The sequence below is a fragment of the Numenius arquata genome, chromosome 18, assembly GCF_964106895.1.
Source record: "Numenius arquata chromosome 18, bNumArq3.hap1.1, whole genome shotgun sequence".
NCBI classification, from domain to species: domain Eukaryota; kingdom Metazoa; phylum Chordata; class Aves; order Charadriiformes; family Scolopacidae; genus Numenius; species Numenius arquata.
This window is the reverse complement of record NC_133593.1, coordinates 5,011,564-5,033,770: the sequence shown is the minus strand read 5'-3', so window position 1 is coordinate 5,033,770 and position 22,207 is coordinate 5,011,564. Positions and strand designations below refer to the sequence as shown.

General features: G+C 41.3%; 1 protein-coding gene across 9 annotated transcripts in view; it reads right to left on the bottom strand.

Annotated features, from left to right (window-relative positions):
• CUX1 (cut like homeobox 1) overlaps positions 1–22,207 on the bottom strand; it is a 278,806-nt gene that overhangs the window by 211,108 nt on the left and 45,491 nt on the right. For 8 of the 9 annotated variants that reach the window (XM_074160646.1, XM_074160647.1, XM_074160648.1 and 5 more), the window contains exon 2: positions 16,790–16,900. The exons of the other annotated variant lie outside the window; for it this stretch is intronic. In XM_074160646.1, the coding sequence (XP_074016747.1) occupies positions 16,790–16,900 (111 nt within the window). The remainder of the gene's footprint in view (positions 1–16,789; positions 16,901–22,207) is intronic. 9 annotated transcript variants of the gene reach the window in all.

Here is a 22,207-nt window from a genome sequence, read left to right as displayed (position 1 = left end):
AATAGTAGCCACAAATATATCTACTTGCCATTTGGAAACCGTGTTTCACTGACATTTAGAAGCCAGTCTTTTAGCTTTTAGAAACTGTCAACACAAGAGAAAACGTGTAAGTTTTACTAATAAACACTTCAATTTTATTGTGTCCAAGGGTCTTAAGTAATTGAATTAAAACCTAGTATGTTTCAAGCACAACATATTTACAAGTTATGCCTTTATTATCTTCTATAGTCAACAAATGTAGCTGTTGAATGTTCTGGACTTTAATTAATTCCATTAAATTCTGATTCCTGGCACAAATTGTAAAAGATCAGATTGAAGAATATAAAAGCATGGGCTACGCTAGGTTTTATATAATATATAAATTATAATGTATCTGACAACAAATAAACCTTTCCATAAGACTGGGTTATTGGAATACTAATTGCCAATTTTCCTACTCTGAGAGCAAGAAAAAGTCAGTACATTGGTAAAATTAAATTATTCGTTTCAATAAAAATACTTTATTTCTTAACAGCACAGATCTGGCAATAAGATTTTATATAACATCATTTACACCTGATTGTGTTTCACCTCCGATTTTTTTAATCCTACAGGGTAAAAGCAAATACTTATGAAAGGGGCCTGCAACTAGTGCCAAAGTTTCAATTATACACTTTCTTATTTGGCAGCAACAAGTCCAGACTTGTGAGCCATTTTCTTCCTTCAAATCATCACGTTAAAGGAAGATAGAAACCTAGAGATGCTATTAGCACTTAAGTATCTGTTTATTCTTGAATGCTGCAGATAATGCCGTATCTAAGCATTTTGCATTTCCTTGTACTCACAGGGAAAACCCCCACACTTTTTCATCCTCTTTTACAGAACTGAAAATAGCACAAACAACAACACTAGAACTATTAATTACTGAGAACAGTCAACTTGCGTTAAAATTTTAGCTTATATTTTTCCCAGTTCCTCTTCCCTCTACGTTGTATAGGGTCATATGTACACACACAAAATAGTGGTGCATTTAAAATGGCTACGTTCTAAAAGGATTGTGCAATTTACAGGAGTAAGTGCAGAAAATCGACTATGATGCCCCTAAACCCCACAAAATATCAACTTCCTCTCTTAATTGTATTCTGGAGCAAGTAGGTATCTTTTTAAAAAAAAAGAAATTGAACTTGTCTAAGAATTTGTGATCATCATCATAATAATAGAGACTTCTGGAAAAGTTGTCCAAGTTTTTCATCCCAGGTCTATAACAAGACGATCCCTTTTTTAAGGTCACAAAAATGAACATATGATCAGATAAACAAAAGATAACAAGACACTCGTACTCACCAAAAGCTACTTTTGCTTCTGAACAGCAGTTCAACAACCTGCACTTTGCCAACGGATCTATCTCCCCAAACGACTTCTAATATTTCAAAAACTCACATGCAAAAACATGTTGCATCTCTTTCGTCTTCATCAAAAAAAAAAAAAAGAAAAAAAAAAAAAGGAACGCAGAAATCTTTTTTCCTTGCTCCAAAATTACACTGATTTGGAAGAGAGAACAGCAATATGGAACTCGATCTTTAAGGTCCCTTCCAACTCTAACCATTCTATGATTCTATGATTTAATTTTGGACCAACAGCAGGTTTTAGGAATCAAATAGCCAATAAACCATACTATCTATACTTACCTCTTCAACCCAGCTAACGCTCATGTAAAAAATTCCTTATCAGATGCTATTTTCTAAGACTTATTTTACATGTATTCACACATCTAAAAATGTCCTAACGCTATTGTTTAGACACAGAATTTACTGGAAAAGCACATCCACTGTAGAGATGCTGTAGCACACTTGCTCTGAGACACCATTACCAGTTTCATCTGCAAGTAGAACTACTTTTTATGTGTGTACATGTACATAAATACATATACGCAAATATACACACATACGCAGAGCACCTGAGTGCCTTTTCACTAGCTCAGTTAAAGAATTTCAACAGAAATTTAAGTATACAATATGAATTCACAGATCACTTTCTGTAGTAAGTAATCTCGAAGGCTGGGGGGTTTTTTGAGCAAATGATCGCTTACAGATCAGCAAGTTGTATCCTCCCCCAAAGACAGTGGTGAGCAACTTTAGGGCAAAAGCCTCCAGAGATGCAGCTGAGCATCCAACAGCTGTTCCCCTGCACACTCAACTCCTCGCACCGCAGTGCTGACAGAGAACCAGGACAGCTCTAGCACTAGCGAGCTGCAACTTTAAGTCTAAAAATACTTATTTTTTGGCAAAGACTCTCGCTGCTCAGTAGAGCTTGTCTTTATGTGCCACCATCCAGTGGGGAAGAAGCCCTCAAAGCATTAAGCTTGCTAATCTCCCGAGCAGAGGGAATTGCTATTAAAAATGCTATTTAGACAGACAGGCTTCTATGAAAGTCTGCTACACAGGCTCATCAAACTCATTAAAACTAGCTTTAAGTCCCAAGCTCTGGAATGTAATCCCTTTAAGAAACCTGCAGACTAGGCTAAGAGAATAAAGATATAGGAGTTACTGAACTGAAAGATGCATGAGCCCTGCTCGCTCCACCGCCAGCACGGGTAAAGAGTACACCGCAGGGCCGATCTTCTCAGGTATCACCACTGACAGGCTATTGCACACCAGCTCCTTCCGACTCTGAATTTACAAACACAACAGTGGAATAACCTCTTTGGAAACTACACACAGACTTTGTGTCTTTTAGTTCAACAGCAGAAAGGATGTTGCCCCGCAGCAGCGTCAACCCTTCAGCCTCTACCCCATGTGGAAACGCCTGCCCTTATCATCTGTATTATGTCAAGGTGTAAATTCTCTTTGAGCTGGCATAGTATAAAATCAGTGACCATCCCTAATGGACTAATGGAAGATGGCTGGAGTGTGCACCCCCCATTGGTGGGGTCAGCATTCGGATGGGCAAGGCGAGCGCTCACGGGATGCCGCATTGCACAGCCTCGTAAAAAACCTCCCCAAGAGCTATAAAATGCTGAGCCAGGGCCACGCACTTGGACAGTCCTGAAAACTGACCTTAAACTTACATAAACGTATGTAAAGCAACTGGTAGAGCCGATTTCCAGGTTACTTGCTGCCTACAAAGCTGTCGTGGCCCATGGGGAGACTGAAAAAAAACACCCCACCAAGTGCTAAGGCTGCAAGGAGGCGATGGGCAACGTCGCTGGCATCTCATTTACAGAGGTATAACAACCTGTCACTTGGAAAAGCTGCAAGATGCAGGAGTCGCAGAAAGTGGTGCTCTGCACAGGACAGCCCTCAGCGGTGTCTGCCCTGGGAGATGCTGCTGGGGAAGTCAAGGCACAGGGGTGTTTCAGTCACTCCGGGTCCTGAACAGGGTGCGGGACTGAGAACTGCTGCATAAGCTGTACCCGCTCAGCTGATCATCAGCTCAAGGACTGCAGGAAAAACCTACGGCACGAAGATCTGATACCAGTTTTTTAGGTAAATGTAACAGCACGTCCCTTCGAAATGCCACCAGGAGGCTGGATATGAAGATTCCCAGTACAGTGACTGGACAAAATGTAAAACCATGAACTTAGAAGGTTCCCTATGGGGTCAAAGCAGTAAAACCGATTCTGATTAAGTTGCATTATCAGATAGAAGCAGGATCTCAATAATTTACAGCCAGAGACAGCATAAGTGTCCATTAGCATTAGTGTCTATGGATGTACGCTTTCTTTTTTTTTTTCCACATTTTAAAGGCCTCTGAGACCATGTCTGGGTCTCTGTCTTTCCCTCTTCCTGGCTCTCAAGAACCATTGAAGTAAAACCCCTTCCCTTCACGCAGAAGAGGAGCCTCCCTCTTTGCATCCCCTACACCCCCGAACAGTAAGTAAGGAAGAAGGCAAGATTGTTTGATGTGAATCTGGACACAGTAAACGGTCTCTAATGGTATCTAGTACACAAAACTCAGGATAATTTTAAAAAGTTATGAGGTCAGACATGATCCAAATTGCAGACGAAGACATCACAGCAGGATGTTCTTCAGATGTGTCAGTGGCTCTTAAGTTGAGGAAGAAAGGAGCCGGATTTTTATTTTTATTTTTTAAATACAGTTGCCTTTCAGCATCAGCAATCTTGAAAAGGGCAAACCTGAGGCCAAACAAAAATGCAACATGAAGAAGACAAAAAATAAGCTAGATCAATCATTACAGAAAACTCGTGATATTAATGGTGTCTAAACTTCCATCAATGTGCTCTTGCCCTTTTTTCCTTCAGAAACCAGCACAGAGAAGCTAAACTCATTTGTGCCTCTTCTACTAATGAGCAGTGCACATCCCACTTTGATACCTCTTTTCTCCCAGAAATGATTACCTTAAGAGTTAGAACTAATTTGACAGAAATCTATTCTGCATGATCACCCCCAGCTTCTGGAGGTTTAAAGAAACCATTGCAAGGCGTTTACTGACAGGCTGGAACTAGCTGTCCATCCAGTCTGCACCAAAAACAGATGAGAGAGAATATTTGGGTAGAGATTTGGATTTTTCTTTTGAAATAACTGCTTTATATTCAAGGTATCTGGATTTTCCTATGTATGTTTCTGAAAGGAGTCATGCAAAGTTACTCCTCTCGCTTCCCTAGATTCCAGAGACTGAGGTATTTTCAGTCTGTCCACTGAAATAAAAAAATAACCACAAAACGAAACCAGCGCTGGGGTTGCAAGACCGTAGCGATGGTTTTTCTTGACCATGTCCCCCAGTTTTGGGGCGGACAGACCACCCCCTGCACTGGTCCTAGCTCCCAATGGCAGGAGATGAAGGCACCATCCCCTTGGGATGAACCGGGACCATCTCCCTGTCTTTTCTTCTTCCCCAATGCCTTTTCCTTTTCCCCGATGCTTTTAAGCGAGCGAGGAAGCGGAGGGTAACAAGCTGCCAGCCACTTCTCCAGCTGACTAGCACCAGCCACCCAAGAGGTGGTTGCACGATTTTGTATATATAAAGCTTGTAAAGCACTTTAGGAAGCTGCGGGATGAAAAGGACTATATAAACGTAAGATATTATTATTATTAAACCAGTGATCTGACAAGAAGAGACAGCTTTTCAAATCTGTACAACAGCTTGAGCTGAAGAGATCAGGGAGTCCAATTTGAAAAAATAATAATTTGAAACGAATTTCAGGATTAGAAGTGGCAGCTCTTTTGTGGATTCTCCATGGCAGGTAAATTTAGTAGGCTACTTTAATTTTGCATCGTTTTAACTCCTGGCAATGTCCTGTGCATTGAATCTGACAGAGAGACAGAGTGTTTGAAGCTGTCATGGCTACGTTTTAGTCTCCCAATTTTACAATCAGTGTTTGAATCTGCTGCTACAACTCCGGGTACAGAGATCAGAGGCTTATCAAAGAGGCATCCATTTCAAAGACAAGCAGCAGCTTTGACTTCATTCCTTCAATGCTTAAAATTCCTGAAAAAACAGATGAGCATACCACAAAACAGGTCCAAAAGAATTCTCTCTATCGGCCGTAAACCTATTTCAGTATTAATTTTTTAAGGATCTATTTTGGTCTCAGGTAAAATGAGTGTGTTTAGCAGAGATAATCCTCTCAACAGGTGAGCTTAATATATGCCTTTTCCTGTAACTCACAAGTACATTTTAAACTGGCTTATTGCTTTATCAAGCATTAATTGAAGAACTACTACAACCAGTTACCTGATTTTATTTATTTTTTTTTTTGGACTGTCTTCCCTTTCCTAACAAAGCAGCACTTTATTGCTGCCCTTATTTTACCTGCACGGATGAACCAAGGGCGCTGTGGGCAGCGATGTGTGTTGTCTGCAGTACAATGGCATGGCTTAAAGCCCTATCTCGACTGCACTGGGCTGCTGCTCACATTCAACTCGATTTTAAGCTGAGTTTCAGCATTCACACGATTGGCACTATTACCCATCTCACCAGCATCCCCTCCCGTCCGGCCTGGACGGACTCTGCTCCCACGGAACACCCGCTGCTCCGCACTGGGAATGTCCCTGCAGAGGGCACAGCTCGATGAGAGGAGCAGAACAGCACAGGGGGAAACCCTGCCAAAAGGGAATTAACTTTTACTGCTGTCAATGCTTCCTTTTAAGCTAGAAATGGGTTTTGTCTGTATTCTCCAACATGGAAGAGAAATGCACTTCAAGAATCTGAGCATTTTTCTTCCTTCTCAGCAACGCAGCACAAGAACTGCCCACGCTGCCTGGCATCGAGACCTTTGGCCACTCACAAGAACCAACTGCTCCCTTGATTTTTGCTAGAAAGCAACAGGGGATTGCTATGGAGTGCCAAAGGGACGTGCAAACCTGATCCGGGATCCTCCAGAGGACAATGCCCAGCCCGGGAAGGCTCTGCAAGGCCTGCGCAGGGAGCAATGGAAAGCTTTAAAAGACAGTCAAGCCATTTTGGAATTCTGATGGGCACCGCGGTGATGCGGGGGAGCCCGGCTCCTGCCAAGGGGGTGCGGGTGATTGCAGCCCCAAGCCCAGCTCTACCTTCTGGTTTTCACCCCAAACCTACTGCATCTTATTTGCCTGCTCCAGTTCTTCAGCTGCAGGAGTTAGAGGCAAAGGGGATAATCAGCAACAGGTTAATTTGTCCGATTAAGTCTTCGGAGAGCTGGCAATTCAAACTGGCGATACGGCACGGTCCCCGACGCCGTGCTCAGCCAGGCAGCTTGGGAGGAAGCCGCACGCTCCCGAGCCCAGGGCAGCAGCCGGGGAGCACACGAAGCCACACTGGAAACCCACAGCCAGACCAGCAAAAGCTGCTCTGCAGGTGCAGACATGCCCTAAAGTGCACGGTGAGAGCGGAAGAGTTCAGCTCCTCGGTGCTCAAATCACTTCTGACAAACAGGACTGAGAAGGCTTAACACATTCGGGCATTTTTTAAAAAGCACTCCCAGCACTATCTTGCACTAAATGAAAGCTTCGGTTTAAAATGAGCTTTTAAAACTCCAGAATGTTTACAAGTCCCTCTCCTCACAGAACAGCTCATTTATCAGCATTCAGGCGATACACAGGAATTTCTTTTGTGATATCCTGCCCATTAAAAGGTCCCCGATGCCCCCCCATGCTCAGACAAACTGATGAACCCGGCATACACTTCAGAACCCTTTACAGCACGGTTATTTACCCAGAAGGAAACAAAACACAAAGAAAACCACAGCAGAAGTTTTCACAAGACGCAATGATGCTGTATCGACATCAGCCAATGCAACAAACCGGGTCGCTTCTGTTTATGAACTGAGGCAGGTGATGTTTTTCATTGCTTCCTGTATTTCAGAGAAAAGATATAAAATAGTTTTCAGGCAGAAACAAAACAGTTTTTAGGCAGAAGGGCATGTGCTCACACGGGTCCTTAACAATTTTAATCTTTAAAAGTAATAATCAGTGAGGTGATCCTCCAAATATATAGGTCCGTAGCATCTGCTGCAGAAGCCGGCACCCCTGTGTCAGGGTGAGCATCGACAACCAGCAGAGCACACCCAGAAAGCTCACTTCCAACTCAACCGACCAGTCAGCCCCATCTTCACCGCCGAGCACTGGTCTAGCGCTGCAGCTTCCCATAAAAACTTTCTTTTTAGTAAGTCAGGTAAAAAAAAAAGAAAAAAAAAAAACAGAAATATAGGCATAAATAAGCATTAGTGCTTTCAAAACCTGTGAAACCACAATTTTATGGTTTTAAACAGAGACAAGGTGGGATCGTGAATGGTAGCAATGCATTTCAGATGAAAGCTTTCACGCAGATGAGAAATAGTTACAGGAGTTGGAACCTGAGTAACTACAGTTGCATTAAATTATTCCATCTGCAAGCCCATTAAAAATTGTTAATGGTTTTGTATGGCTTTTATATTTATTGGGTGGGTTTATTCCTATGTGAGTCATACATATTTATTACCAGGGTCCAGATAATGGTTATTAATAAAACTTCTTTTATTTGCATACTGTCTTGATGCTGGCTTAAGTATTTACAACTTGACTATAAAATAAAAGAATGCTCCAAAATTATAAATAGTCCTAGGGATGCAGCACAACTTTACTTCTTGTACTTTATTACTTCTTTTGGTGTTCTGTTTTTTCAAAACCGGAAAAAAAAAAACCCCAACCTGGTAAACCTATTTCTTTTTTCAAGTCTAAAAAGCACTAATTCTTTCAAAGCTTTAAAGCACAATTTGTGTTGAGGAAGCAAGAGGAGATCCAAAGCTAAGGCAAGCTAGTTTTTATAATTAAGAAAATACATGTATTTCTACACATAATTATGAACAGTAACAAAAGCTCAGTATTAAAATAGGTCCACTGAATCCCTGGAATTGTGCCTGCCAACTAAAACACCTACTATGAATTTAGTAATGGGTTATGCAAACATAAATTACAGGGCCAGACATTTTAAAAGGAAAAAAAAGTTGATTTATTGTCACACTGGAGACACGGCAGGATAGAAGCACAATTTCATTTTTCCATATATTCATCAACACTGCAGATGTGTTAATGCAAAAAGAATTCTAAAATAAAACCGACTCTCAACTGCTCTAATTCTCATATGTCACTTAATTTACCTCAAAATCACTACCAGGAAGCTTTTTTTTTTTTTTTTTTTTAGTTTGTTTTAAGCAAGCAAAACATACTAAAAATTTTGGGAAGAAAATAGGTTTTAAGAGCATTTTACAAACATTTCTCTTCCTAATCATTTACTTCAAGACTTCATCCAAAATTGACCATAAAAGAACGGTCCCGCAGAAAGTTGGGGTATTTGTCTGGTTGGTTTTTTTAACAGAAAAAGCTTACAACTACAATCCCTAACCCAGTCACTTTGTTTGTGAGCATTTTCACTCAACATATTAATCGTTTCTGCTCTTGTTTCAAGCAGATCCAACTTTTCACTTATCTGCTGTCAGAGCAATGAAAAGAGCCTCCCGTAACTGGCAACTATTATTAAAAGAGTTATTCATGACAACATAATAATTTTAATGAGAACAACATGTTCCTTTAATTGCACCTGAATGACTTTGAGGTGGTCCAGCAGATGAACTGAAGGAGGTTTACAGCGTATTTGCTCACAAAGTAAAAAGGAGAAGTACTAATTGAAGATGTTTAATAATTTCTTCTCTTGGTTAATACACACAGGAAGGAAGAGCAAGTACCTTGCTGGCCTGTTATTTTTATAAGCCGAATCTCAAAAATAAGTCAAAACTATTTTTCAAATGGCTCAAAGCAAATTTAGGAACTGAACTTCAGACTTGCTTTGAGATTACTCAGTCTTCTCTTTGTGTGCTCTATATATAAATCCCCAGTTTTACACTTACCTTTATAAGTAACGTAACACAGAAGGTAGGAACGGCTGTTTAACTGTTGGCACCACAGTGAGCACACGGTGAGAAAAATCTCAGCTACTTCAGCTACAAAACTGAAATATTTTCCCTTAAAAACCAGCCAATAATGAATTCAGTAAATCGTGTTATTTGCCTTAATGCACACCGATTTAAACTACAACCGTCCTCCAGGAGGAAGGATGACAAATGCCCTGTAAGACCCAGGTTTTTCCTTCGAGTTCTGACCTTGAAAACGTTCTCCCTTTTTCGAGCTGCCCCCCCTGCCCCAGCCGCTGGCTCTGGCCACCTTCCAAATGGGTCAGCGCTGGGAAGTTCAAGCGAAGGCAAGTACAACTTGAGCAAAACAAACTTATTTGCCTTGCACTGTTTCCTTCTAAGTGACAGGAGAAATTCGTAGTAGCATCGAATGTTTAACAAGAGGGATTAATCTGTAAATATTTGCTTACAAGCATGTCCCTTTGTAAACCACGGTAATACCAAAAATATCCCCTATTCTCCTTCCCTGCAGCGGAAATACAGCACCCTTGACATGACTGAAATCTAATCCCTGCAACTGATGTTGCTAGAAGAAAAATGCATTCTCCAACTGTCAAGCATGTTTAACCAGAAAAATGCTTAAATGGAATAAATCTAAATTACTAGCAGCATGTGACTCCAGAGTAATTAATTTCTTCAACTACTGTAACATGCTCAGTTGAATCACATGTGTCTCCCTCCTGAATATTTTTGGAACTCTTGAATAAAGTAATCACCCATATATTTTCAGCTTGATAAAAAGACTTTTGAGGTAAATGTGTTGTAGAAAATTGACTTAAGGATATTCTTAAAGAAAATTGCGACAGAGACAGTAATGCAGTGTCCTAGATCATGTTGCTTCAGAAAAATGCTTCAAATGAAACTTCTCTGCATAGTAACATATAACGCACGGCCATTGCTTCTGCAGGTCAAGGGAATTATTTTCCTGCATTTCAGACCTTTACAAATGCTGTCGTACAGCAACACAGTTACCTGTGAAATCCTACACACCGATAATCCCCAAAATACGGCCTCATTTCGTACAAGGACCTTCTCAAGTCCTGTTCTCTCCTAACAAATTCTCCAGGTTCTGCAGCCCAGCAGCCGGCTGCCCAGCTCCAGCCTTTGCTGCCACCTCTTCCCTGCCGAGAGAAGCAAAACTCATTGCTTTTGGAAAACAAACCAGAACTAAAGTTTTACTGAACTCAGGATGCCAGTTCAATCAACAAACCACCCCAGTGCTTAGGGGAGGGGGAGGAATATTCACAGCTATATTGCACCACGGGAAAATTGGGCAATTTAGGCAAGATAAAGGCTTACGTGTTAAAAAAAGGTTTGCTCCTGGCTTGGATTTGCTGTTCCTCAACCCAGTGAGCTCCAGCAAGAACCACCGTGAGCATCAAGTAAAGTGTGCACAGCAAAGAGCAGGGGAGACGCCACCTGACAGAGAGTCGGCTTCTCTTTTTGTGGGTGATAAAGACAATTTTTAAAAAAAAAATTAATAATGTCTAGTAATTATTGTGGTGAGAATGGTCAACGTGCAAAAAAAACGGAGGTCAGTTTTATGAGAAGTCTAGAAAAATACAACTGTGAAGTATAAATTATTTTAGTGTTTCTTTAGTTTCAATAAAGTGAAAAGGCAGCAAGAGATCATAACACAGGAAAACACATCAGAAGCACTGATTTTTTCCTATTAACAATTAGAATATGCTGAAGTCCAATATGTATTAAATAATGACAATAAAATCATTGAGAACTCATAAATCGGAGACCTCCAGGATAAGGTTTGATCTGATTTAACCTAACTGACTCCACAAGACTAGTTTTTAGATTTCATTTTAAGTCATGGAGCTCTATTATATTATTTTTCTGCAAAAATCATATAATAATAATAATAATAATATACTACTTCATTTAGCTTTCGAAATACCAAGCCCATGTAGTACAAATTACCATTAACAGCATTTACCTCACAAACAGAACCTCTTCAGAAAATGGTAGTATTCAATAAAACCAGTGAAAGGGAGGGCATGGCAACTAAGATCATTATGCTAAAGGAGAGGTATTCATCTGTGTTTCAAACCTGCAAGATAAGTCATACTTCTCTCTTCTTATAATCTGGTTTTTCATGGAAGGAAATGGTGATGTTTTAACTCAATAAGGAGAGCATCCTATGTATTTAGCATTTGACTAAGGTTTTAAATATATGAAGATTCTTAAAGATACGAAACAATTTTATAATAGTATTAAACAAACACTGATAATTGCATTTGAGCTATAGAAATTAATAGAAAATAGTCTTTTTGAACAAACTGCTTAACTGCAAATTCATTTCTTCTTAACAAAAATATCTTAAAAACCCTTTTTTCAAAGTCATGGGAAGAGAGAAGGAAGGGAGAACGTAAGCAGCGTTTCTCTTCCTCATCTTTTTCCTGAAATATTTTTTAAGTAATAAGTCAGGAAATACACAGAAAGGTGGTATTTCTTCATTCCATACCAAGCACTGAGACATTTACTATTTACAAACCATATTAACTGCATTTAGTTGCATTATGCTAACTGAAGTTTATATAAATATGTCATGTATGTTCATCCATAGGCAGGACCCAAAATTGACAGGATTCCCACATGTTCCTGGCCAAGGAGGCAAAGGAAGAGCCACACACTGTGTGCTGTCGGGCACGCTGGGAAAGTGAATTTGAAAAAAAAAAATAAATTAAAAGGGAGTAGAACAACCCAGCTCTAGATGGCAGCAAATCAATATTCACCCCTGTGTACACAGACACTGAGAGCATCAACTGTTTCCAAAGAGACTGTATATTTTCAGTAGATTTTCTAGGCATGTTATTATTTTCACTTTGTTACACGGGTCAGTCCAAAGCTGACAGCTCAAAGTTGTTAGGCATCAACCACAATTCCCTACCAACAATCAGAAAAATACTCCTCTCATTTCAAGGCCTAATTCAACCAGCAGAATTAATATTCATTTTTTTTTAACCTTGATTTGATTAGCTTTTGCTGTAGAGACTGGATAATTCAATAGAATGATCCAGAAACACTGGAGACTAAGAATTTAAGAATTTTAAATTTGAAAAAATTGAGCCCTTGCATAATAATTGTGTTCATTTCCTTTAGTTAGTTATGGCTGGCAATAACAGCGGTTTGGGTTTTTTTCCTTAAAAAAGTGAATCACCCTAATATGTAATGTCATGAATAAAACTATTACTTTTGTTACAAAAAATCCTACAGACTCATCTTTCTTTCTCTTTTGCAGCAGCGGCGCTGCAGAGGCAGAACGGAGCAGGACAGGGACGACGGTGACAGCTGAGGTGAGGAGGGCAGCAATGAAAGCCGGGTTTTACATCGGGCAGGTAACGTCACTCGTTAGAGATCAACCACGGCAGCGCAGAACCGGTGACGTAAAGCGATATATAGAGTGTAAAGACATGGGAAGTGGCTGTACCGACTCCTGTTAAGGCACACACACGCAAGGGAACACACATCCCAGCGCGGCACCGGATGGTCCTCTGTGCCAACATCGCTGTCACACCGCAGGACTTGTATTTATTTATAAAAGTGCTCGGGGTCAGCAGGCAGCCACATCCTTTCAGCAGCGTTAAGATACACTTTTCATGTGCTCGTTTATTTTGTTGCCTGGCACCTTCCAATACTCCATTTTCCAGAGCATTTTAAAGCTATTTATTGGAGAACATACTTATGCTGCCTAAACATGTCTATGTTTAAAGGTGCCCCCACATCCTTCCAGAACTCTGCTGATCCAATCTTTAGTCTGCTTTACAAAACACAGATGTCAATTTGAGCATTTAAAGGTAATCTCGACTTCCTAAATCTCACCAATAGGGTACATCTGCAACCCAGAAACACTAAAGGGCAACAACGGTGAGGAGCCACCAGTTCAACTTACCATCAGGAAAAAACCCCAACAGTGACCAAAGTACAAGCTCACAGGGTAAGTGCCTGTGTCCAAAGGTATGTTTTATGCAGGCACATCGCATCTGCCTGATTTTATAGAGCTCATGCTCCCACATTAGAAAACTACTATCTTATTTAATTTCCCAAGGGCAGCCGGCCCAGGGCTCTCCGGTAGGGATTTTGTCTCGTGCTCGGTTTAATGGCCCTTGTTTCAGGTGAGCCCGGTGACAACTCACACAGCTCAGCAATTATCCAGTCACACAGCTAAATCATCAAGGAAAGCAATGGAGAGTTATCGGTTAAACTGGGTTAAGTATTATTGTCTTCCCCCTCCGTCAGTATTTAACAATTACATATTACTTATTTACAAAGTCTAGGCTTACTCAGTTATTTGTTTTCTGACATTTTTCACTCCTGTTGTAGACCAGCTTAGAAGTATGCACCACTGGAAGTATTAGATAAGATTTTCAATGTTTAGAACAGAAACAGGTAAATAAAAGTAGTTATTCAACTAGGAATCTGGGTAGAGACAAAGGCAAAGTTATCAACATTTGGAAGTATCTTCACTTTGTGCCAAAAATTAATCTGTGCTACTTTTAGAGGCTAAAAAAAAAAAATAAATTCTCAAAAGAATTCATTCAAACATTTGCTTATTCACCCTGGCATTGGCATATGAGGACACGACGAATTAGACCAAGAATTTCATCAAGGTTAAAATGCCCCAAAAGTATCACAGTTAGTCACAACAGTTCAGGAATTATCAGTGTAAGAAAATAATCATCTGATGCGGGGTGGCAATTCACATGATATATTTTGAGATGTCTTCCAAGTAACAGTCATGTAAAATTGATGTTTCAAGTAATCTCCTGCCCAGTCTCAGCCTTCTGCCGTAGCTGCTCAGGATGAAACAAATTGAGCCTGAAAATACCCCAAAACATCTATGAGCAGCGGGTCTGATGTGACCTCTTAAAAGGTGTGAAGAGGTAAAAAGTATTTTTGCAATAACAGGAATTAAGAACCCTTTGTAAAAGTTTCTGCATGTAACAACCACCACTGAATTTTCTGTTCTCATAAGATTCCCAAACATGAGATGCTTTGTCCCAGAGTTGTCTCCCAATATGCCAAGTCAGAAATAGTATTTTAACACTTTTAAATACCAAAAGCCCAAGAGTCACTCCTATAAACATGAAAATATTATATCTCTTTTGCAGCAATTTGATAATTTGCAAGGAAGGCAGAATTGACCCAAATAGATCTGTCACAGTTTTTAAAGTAAAAAGAAACAGAAGTACAAATATCATCAACTTCACTAGTAATTTTTTCAAACCCTTTTCTGCTAGGCGGGAGATTGCTTGCAGCAGGGATTATGGAAAGTCTGGAGGACAGCAATGGATAGGAAAGTCAAGGCAATCGACACTTGTCTCCTGATTTATGGCAAGACTGGCTGCGGCAGCGGAAAAGAGATGCTGGAACCGGCTAAACCGCTACTGCCCTGAGAGGGATGCATGCAGAGTGAGAAAGAAAATGGAAAGTAGAATTCTGAAACAAATTGTTACATTTAACAATTCCATCTTTGTGAGTTTGGGATTTTTTTTATACCAAGAAAGTTGTTACTTCATCGTGGAAATTTAAATTAAGCTGTACACTGGGTAATTTATCTGAAGAACGGTTCTGCAGGCAAGCTGCTTTTCTACTACAGAACTCTTTTTTGTTATTAAAAAGGGCATGTTTGTTGTTTTAGTAACATAAATGTATCAGTCTGCAAATGCCAGTGGCTCACTGTGTGTCTCCTGCCCACCTCAAGGATGCTTTCACCATATGGGGTAGGTTCTCAGAGGAGGTTGCAGTTTTGGAAATAATCAGGTCAAGTAATTAATAATCCTGCCTGCTAATTTTCAACCGTCTTCCAAAACTGTCTGAGCTTTGAGAAGCATGCACAGACTTCCCTTCTTTTGGGGAGTGAAGGTGGGTTTTTTCCCCTACAGTAACCTTCTGCTCCATGAAAATAGAATTGGCCAAAAGAAATCATCCTGAAGCAAACCTGGGAACACACGATCAGCTCGGAGCTGGCAGCTGGAGCCACGTTCTGCAGAATCTGTCATTTTCCTCGTAGGACAAAAAGGAAGGTAGCAGGAAACTCGAGTAAGTCTCACAGAACAAACTTAAGCTTGTAGCAAACAATTTAAGAATGTGGCTCCAGAAGTGTATTTATTTTCTGGATTTTGTATAATTTCCTATACCCTCTCCATTTTTCACTTTTCTCCTTCGTCCCCTTCATCCCCCCAGTTTGTTCTCTTCTGCAAAGGGAATCAATTCACTCCTCACCCTCTCAGAGCTATTGCTCTGAGATTCTTCTGTTCCTTTTTAAAAGTTCTGTTCTTTCAAAGCCGCAGTCCCCAAATTTTCCTTTTTCACACACACAGAACTAATTTCTGCCCCACAAAGCCTCCTCAGGGCACGAATTAAACCTCTCCCCTCCCCATAAGTCACTCCTGCTCCAACATTCCCTCTCCCATCTCCAGGGCTGGCTCCTCCAGCATCTCTCCCCCCGCACCAGCAGGAAGCAAAGCAGCATCTGCTACTTGAGAAGCAGCAATGAAGGTTGGAAGAGCCACCTCCTGCTTCTCTCCCAGGAAGGTACTTGGAAGGAACCGATACTCGTGTATCAGTTATCTGGAATGGGCTTGGGAAGCCTAGAACATTCCTGGATGAAGAGACTGCTGGCAATCATCAGGGGGAAACCTACCACAAACCAACAAAAAGCACTCCACATACTGCTGTGCATTCACTACGGTTAATAAAATCACTTTATTCCAACTCTAACCACTCTATCTGTATTTTTTATACAATTACGCATACATGTGCAGGCACACACGCTGCACATGTTAACGTGAGCCTGGAAGAGTTCAAATACTCCCAGCTTCCTACGCCCAATATTCACCTTTCCGAGGTCTGCCGAGCATCGGTCCCGACACCCTTCACACACCAGCTGCTGCGCGCGAGGCACATCCTCCGAGTGGAGATTTCTAAAGAGCTCAGCACTGACCTTGTTGCATTTCCACCGAAATCAACAGCAAAACTTAATTTGATTTTTGATGGAAAAATGAGCATCTTTGAAGTTATGCCCTTGATACAGATTTATTTAGGCAGCGAAATGTCACTTTCTACATCCAAGTGCTAAGAGTTTGGATTAGCGAAGAACTTTTTCTTTTTTTTTTTTCTTTTTTTGCAATTTGCCAGGTTTTACATTATTACAAAATTTAGAGCCAGCCTGTTTGAAGGCTGGTGTTCATACCTCCTCTACAAACATCAATTCCTATTTCATTATTTACAGAATGCAAAAGCTGCCTGATGAGAAAGCCACCAAAGATAAGCAGCCTTAGTTTGGGCGGTGGGCTTAGCAATACATACAAGAAAATCATGGAAACAAACCATTAAGAAAAAAAAAAGCAGGCCTAATGCCCTATGCTACTGCAAGACACTCAACAGACTGGAACTGCGTTTCTCCTTACCTCTGGAGTGTTCTTCTTGAACTCGCGACTTTGCTCAATAAGTTTTTTCCGAGACTGCTCACTTTCATCTTGCCGGTTAGCCAATATTGTTGCTGTGGCATCGAGCTCTCTCTGTCAAGAAAAACAAAACAACAACAAAAAAGGAACTATCGTTAGAGCTCTGTTTCTTACAGAAATAAAACCAAAAGCTCCTACATATATCATGTCGTTTGGAATATCGGGATGGTTGGACTACAGAGCGGTACAGAACAAAAGCATCAAGCTTCCAGAAATCAGACCCCCCTGAATAACATCAAATCAAGTTCTACAACCGTTTTGATTCCATCTTGCAACCAAAACGTCACTGTTTTTCTCGCAAGTGTTCATGGCTTTACCGCAACATTACACAGGACAGCAGCAGTGACACGCATACACACCTCCTAATAACTTCCCACATCCAATGAAGCTTACACCTCTTGGACGTGTTCAAGCCAGGTTTATTTTCACCTGCCTGCTTTTTGAGTTACTGTATGAAAAGAAATCATGATTACCTCAAATATTGGTTAACTTTATATTTCAGCCGTTGCCCAGCTTGGTCCAAGCGCATTATCCCCAGCCCAGTTTCCCTACTCAGGGCTGTGCTGCCAAATGTCACCAGAACAAATTGAACGGGTCACTTATCAGCGCGTAAACCAACAACACTCCATCTTCCATGTCAGCTTATTCCCTTTCTGCAGTAATTCCACGTAACATGAAAAAAATAAAGGCTAAACCCTCCACTCAGCTACGTACATCATTCCCCAAGTCACTTGGGGTTATAACCAAGAATTCGTAAGAGGAATTTGGCACTGTTTTCCCCCCTGACTAATTTGAAAGGAGAAAAACCCGGCTATGAGAAAGAAGTTGATGAAAAGTGAGAACAAGAAGATACAAAGCAAGTCTCCTCTGCAGCTACCTTCATCACATCACCCTGCCAACACACCTCCCACCGGCATCCAAAAACCCCAATACTTTCCACCAAAAAACCTGCCACGCCACTGGCATTTGTTCCTAACCCAACAACTTGTGATGGCCCAGACCAATAAAACCAAGCCTGGGACCTCCTGTTGGGTCTAATTCCAGGTCCCCAGTAGTTGGTCAAGCCACTGACCAAGTCATCTCTTACCACCACCACACACAAAACCCCAGTAGAAGTAAGGCAGATTTGGTTACTACTGGACGGTTAGCATCAAAACTTGACCGTGCATCGGGTCATATATACTTCCTCGTGGAAGCAGGCACCCAGTATGGGGAAACAAACTGGGAAAACAAAAGATGTGCCTCTGCCCATCTTCGCAGAGGAGTTAGAAATAGCAGCAGAGAGCAGGTACCGACAGGACACCCGCCGAAACCCTGTTCTGCAAGTTTAAAAAAAGAACATACACAACTAGCAGATAAAAAGTAAAAGGCAATTCAGCTCCTGAATTTTTTTTCTGAATACTCTATGAAAAAGCCTAAATTCCGAATTCTTAGTTGCATTTTTGTATGGGTAAATCCTGTAACTTTGAAGGACTGGATGGGTGTGTGTGTGTTTTATGTGACTCCACAGTTTGACCTCTGGAGGGAAAAAAAAAAAAGCCTTCTGCAGTTACCAACTCAAAAGGAGCAGTACTTTTTTCCCCCCTTTAGGTTTATCACCACAAAACTAAGAGACTTTTTTTTTTTTTCCTAATATGTATATGGACCATAGTTATCTAAATCCTTGGAAATAAGCTAAACATGACAAATAGATTTAAAGCCAGGCAGCATGCTGGAGCCAGTGACCTAAATATTGTCACTGTAGTGCTTAAAAAACCCTCTATTTCTGACTTGGAGGAAAAAAACAGGGCAATATGTCCACCAGATCTTGGTTTGGAATTCTGTAACATATGTGAAATCTATTGCAGAAAAGTGGGAAATACTTAACAGTTGGATAAACCACATTTGAAATTCATCCCAGCTAAGTTTATGCAAGAAAAAAGAGCAACAGAAACCAATGTGGTTAAGCAGTACTATAAAGAGCAATATAACGGCTAAGCAGAAGGCTTTTAAAAAATATAAACAATCTGGTACGGCCAGCAACTTGGAAAACTATATTTAAAAAGGAAGCACACATTTAAAGCAAAGCAAAGCAAACACAAATCATGAAGTAAGAGGGAATTTCAGCAGACTAAAGAATCAACTGCTTTGTTTTACAATATAGAGCGCTAGCAAGCAACGTCAGCCACGGGAAAGCGGACTTTTAAAGACCTATACTTTTCAAGACAAGTAAGAAAGAGAAGAACTGATTAGAAAATAAATCATATTTCATATTTTGTGCTATTACGGAGAGAGGAGTCAGGTAGCAAATGAAGAATAACCTTCTCGCCCTCACTGCTTGATTGATACCGGTGCCGCGACGGATTTACCACGGGCACCTTCCCATTACATTCAGAATTCCTTCGGGGACAGGCCTGACAATTTCTCATGGCAAAACATTTCCTTACGTGACATCTCCGTTACAGACATCGCCAAGGAGAAACGCCAGCACACAACTACACGGAACTGTTTTAACGCTGTGGGCACAAGCCCACAAGCTCAAGATCTTGCCCAGCATTTACTAACAACAGATATAGTAAGATGCAATTCCAGCTGAAGAACAGTAGACATCCAGCCCCCTACACAAGATCTGATATCAAACTAGACACTAAGTCGTCAAGGTATGTCATAGTTAATAAGCCCCAAATCAAAATAATTTGAAAAAACGCTGATTTCTTCTTCCTTACTTGTTCTTAACCAGGTACAATGCAAGTTGCATTTATTTAAACATATAGGAGTATAACCCACACACTCATTAATGGCAGATTTTTCATACTTTCATGACTTAATCTCATAAGATACCCCAATTTTGTAAAAATTCAACGTGGCCAATGCATTATTTCTGCAAGCAAGCACTTATTAAGGGGTAAGTGGTATTAACTTTGAGTTCTCAAAGCTGACTAGTGCATAACACATAATGGTACGCTCTTCCCAAGCATCGCAACCACCCTCTAAGTGGGTGTTGAGTAAAAGGAGACGTAACACTGTACAGACAGAAGCCTACCGGAGTGTCCTTTAGAGCACAACAAAAATTGGAGACCACGTCTCAGTATCATTCTCCACACCTTTGAAATCAAAAAGGTTCCAATGAAAAGCAAACAGAAACCAGGGCTCAAAGGTGACCCAGCTACAGAAAAGGATTCAAAGCCTGGAAGCTTCAGTTCCACTGATCCAACACTGGCTAATAAACTTTCTGGCCAAAAATAGCCACCGTTCAATTGCCCCTGCAAAAAGCGAGTCGCTACTTGGAGTACATTTTGAGAGAGAACACACAAGACCATTATCCTTCCCCCTGCCCCAAAGTCCCATTGATTTAGGGCAGACACAGTTCACACCACCTAAGCCAGAGACAACTAAAGAACTCTCCCCAGGGTTTCTACTTTGACCCATTTCAATAAATTTATTGGGGGTGGGAGGGAGGCAACGGGAAGAGAGGACACAAGAAAGTCTTATGCTTTTAGGTGCAGGAGTCATTAAAAGCAATCTTCAGAAAACAAACATTGAAAGGTTTCTTTCACGCAGTATTAAAAAAAATATATATATATCTGAAACTAGGAGGGTCAATCTGCGATCCACTGCAACAACAATCGACTTGAAGGGAGTTTGTCTTTCTTTAATGCAAGTATTTCCAGGCTCTTTCAAGCTCCCCAGGAGCCAGCCCTGCTCATTCTGCCTCTGCCACCCCTGTGTCACCGACCGTGGTGGCACGGCTGTGTGGGGAGCCACCACGGGAAAGCAATCCTGCTAAAAGCATACCCCATGTGTCCCCTCCCAACTTGTGCGGCGCTGGCTCAGTTCCCTGTTCAGGCCCCCTCTGTGGCCCCAAGGTGTTGTACCATTACAAAAGGGAGGTGGGAAAATACAGCTGGAGGGAGGGAGGCTGGTGGAACCCCCTTTCCAATATCAACCTGCAGTCAGGTTGACCCCAAATAATTACAAACCTCCAGCCTCACTGCAGGCAGGTTTCAGGGTTATTTTCTTATAGGGCTGACGTGTCTTTCCCTACCAGATGCAGACCTTGATAATCATAGAATCATAGAACAGTTTGGGTTGGAAGGGACCTTAAAGACCATCCAGTTCCACCCCCCTGCCCTGGGCAGGGACACCTCCCACCAGACCATGTTGCTCAAAGCCCCATCCAGCCTGGCCTTGAACCCCTTCAGGGATGGGGCAGCCACAGCTGCTCTGGGCAACCTGGGCCAGGGTCTCACCACCCTCACAGCAAAGAATTTCTTCCTCTTATCAAAATCTCCCCTCTTTCAGTTTAAAACTGTTCCCCCTCATCCTGTCACTCCACTCTCTGATCAAGAGTCCCTCCCCAGCTTTCCTGGAGCCCCTTTAGGTACTGGAAGGGGCTCTAAGGTCTCCCCAGAGCCTTCTCCTGTCATCACCCACCCAGGTCTGCACCGCTCACAACTGATGGGCTCAGCACCCCGAAGCCTCCTTCCCTTTTTATAGGGGGAAGCCTCAAGCCAGCCCTTCTGCCACCCCAGCCCTGCGAGCGGATGGCTGGTGTCTCTTGAAGTTGAGTCCCATGGGCTCTCCAAAAACTACTCACTTGGGAAAACACTTCTAGAAAGAATTTTTTTGATACTTATGAAGTTTCTATTCTCTCATTCAAAAGGTAGAAGAAAATGAACCTATATAAGCAGAGAGAAGCCTATGGTGCCAAGGCTGCTCGCTCCTGCCCTGATCTGCTTAGGTGAGTGAAACTGGACTGAAAAAGGAGAATTTGTTTGAAAGCAAAGTCATGGGAAGAAGAGCACCCTCCACTTTATGGACAACCCCTGACACAGGGACTTCAGGACCCAAGAAATCAACCCCCCCAAAAGCTGCTAGTCTATTTAACTTAATCCATCATAATTAGTATTCAGCCTCTGCTTAGAACCATATTTCTATGGCATTCCTATATTTCACATGGAAAAAGTTATAAACAGTTGTAATAATCATCGGCAAGTACTGCGCTGTAACTGTATCCCAAAATTGTGTTATTCTCCCATTTTAAAATGCTTAATCCCTGCTGCGTTTATCATAAAGCTCTCGCACTGGAGCAAGAAACATATATCACAACTTTAAGACAGATTGATTTTTTTCTGGTATACTTCTAGTCATGGACGCAATGCCTGGGCTATGTCTCCAAAAGCTGTAAGAGTGGCACATTTTCACCATAAACCTCATTTTACTTCTTACAAGGATAGATACAGATCACAACTGCATGTAGATTAGGAATTTTCTACCAGTAAATGTAGTAGTAACCATTTCCCCTGAAAACTTGTTTCTGTGTATTTAAGGTATTTCCCTTTATCATCATTTCAATCAGTTACCCAGTCTACATGATAATCA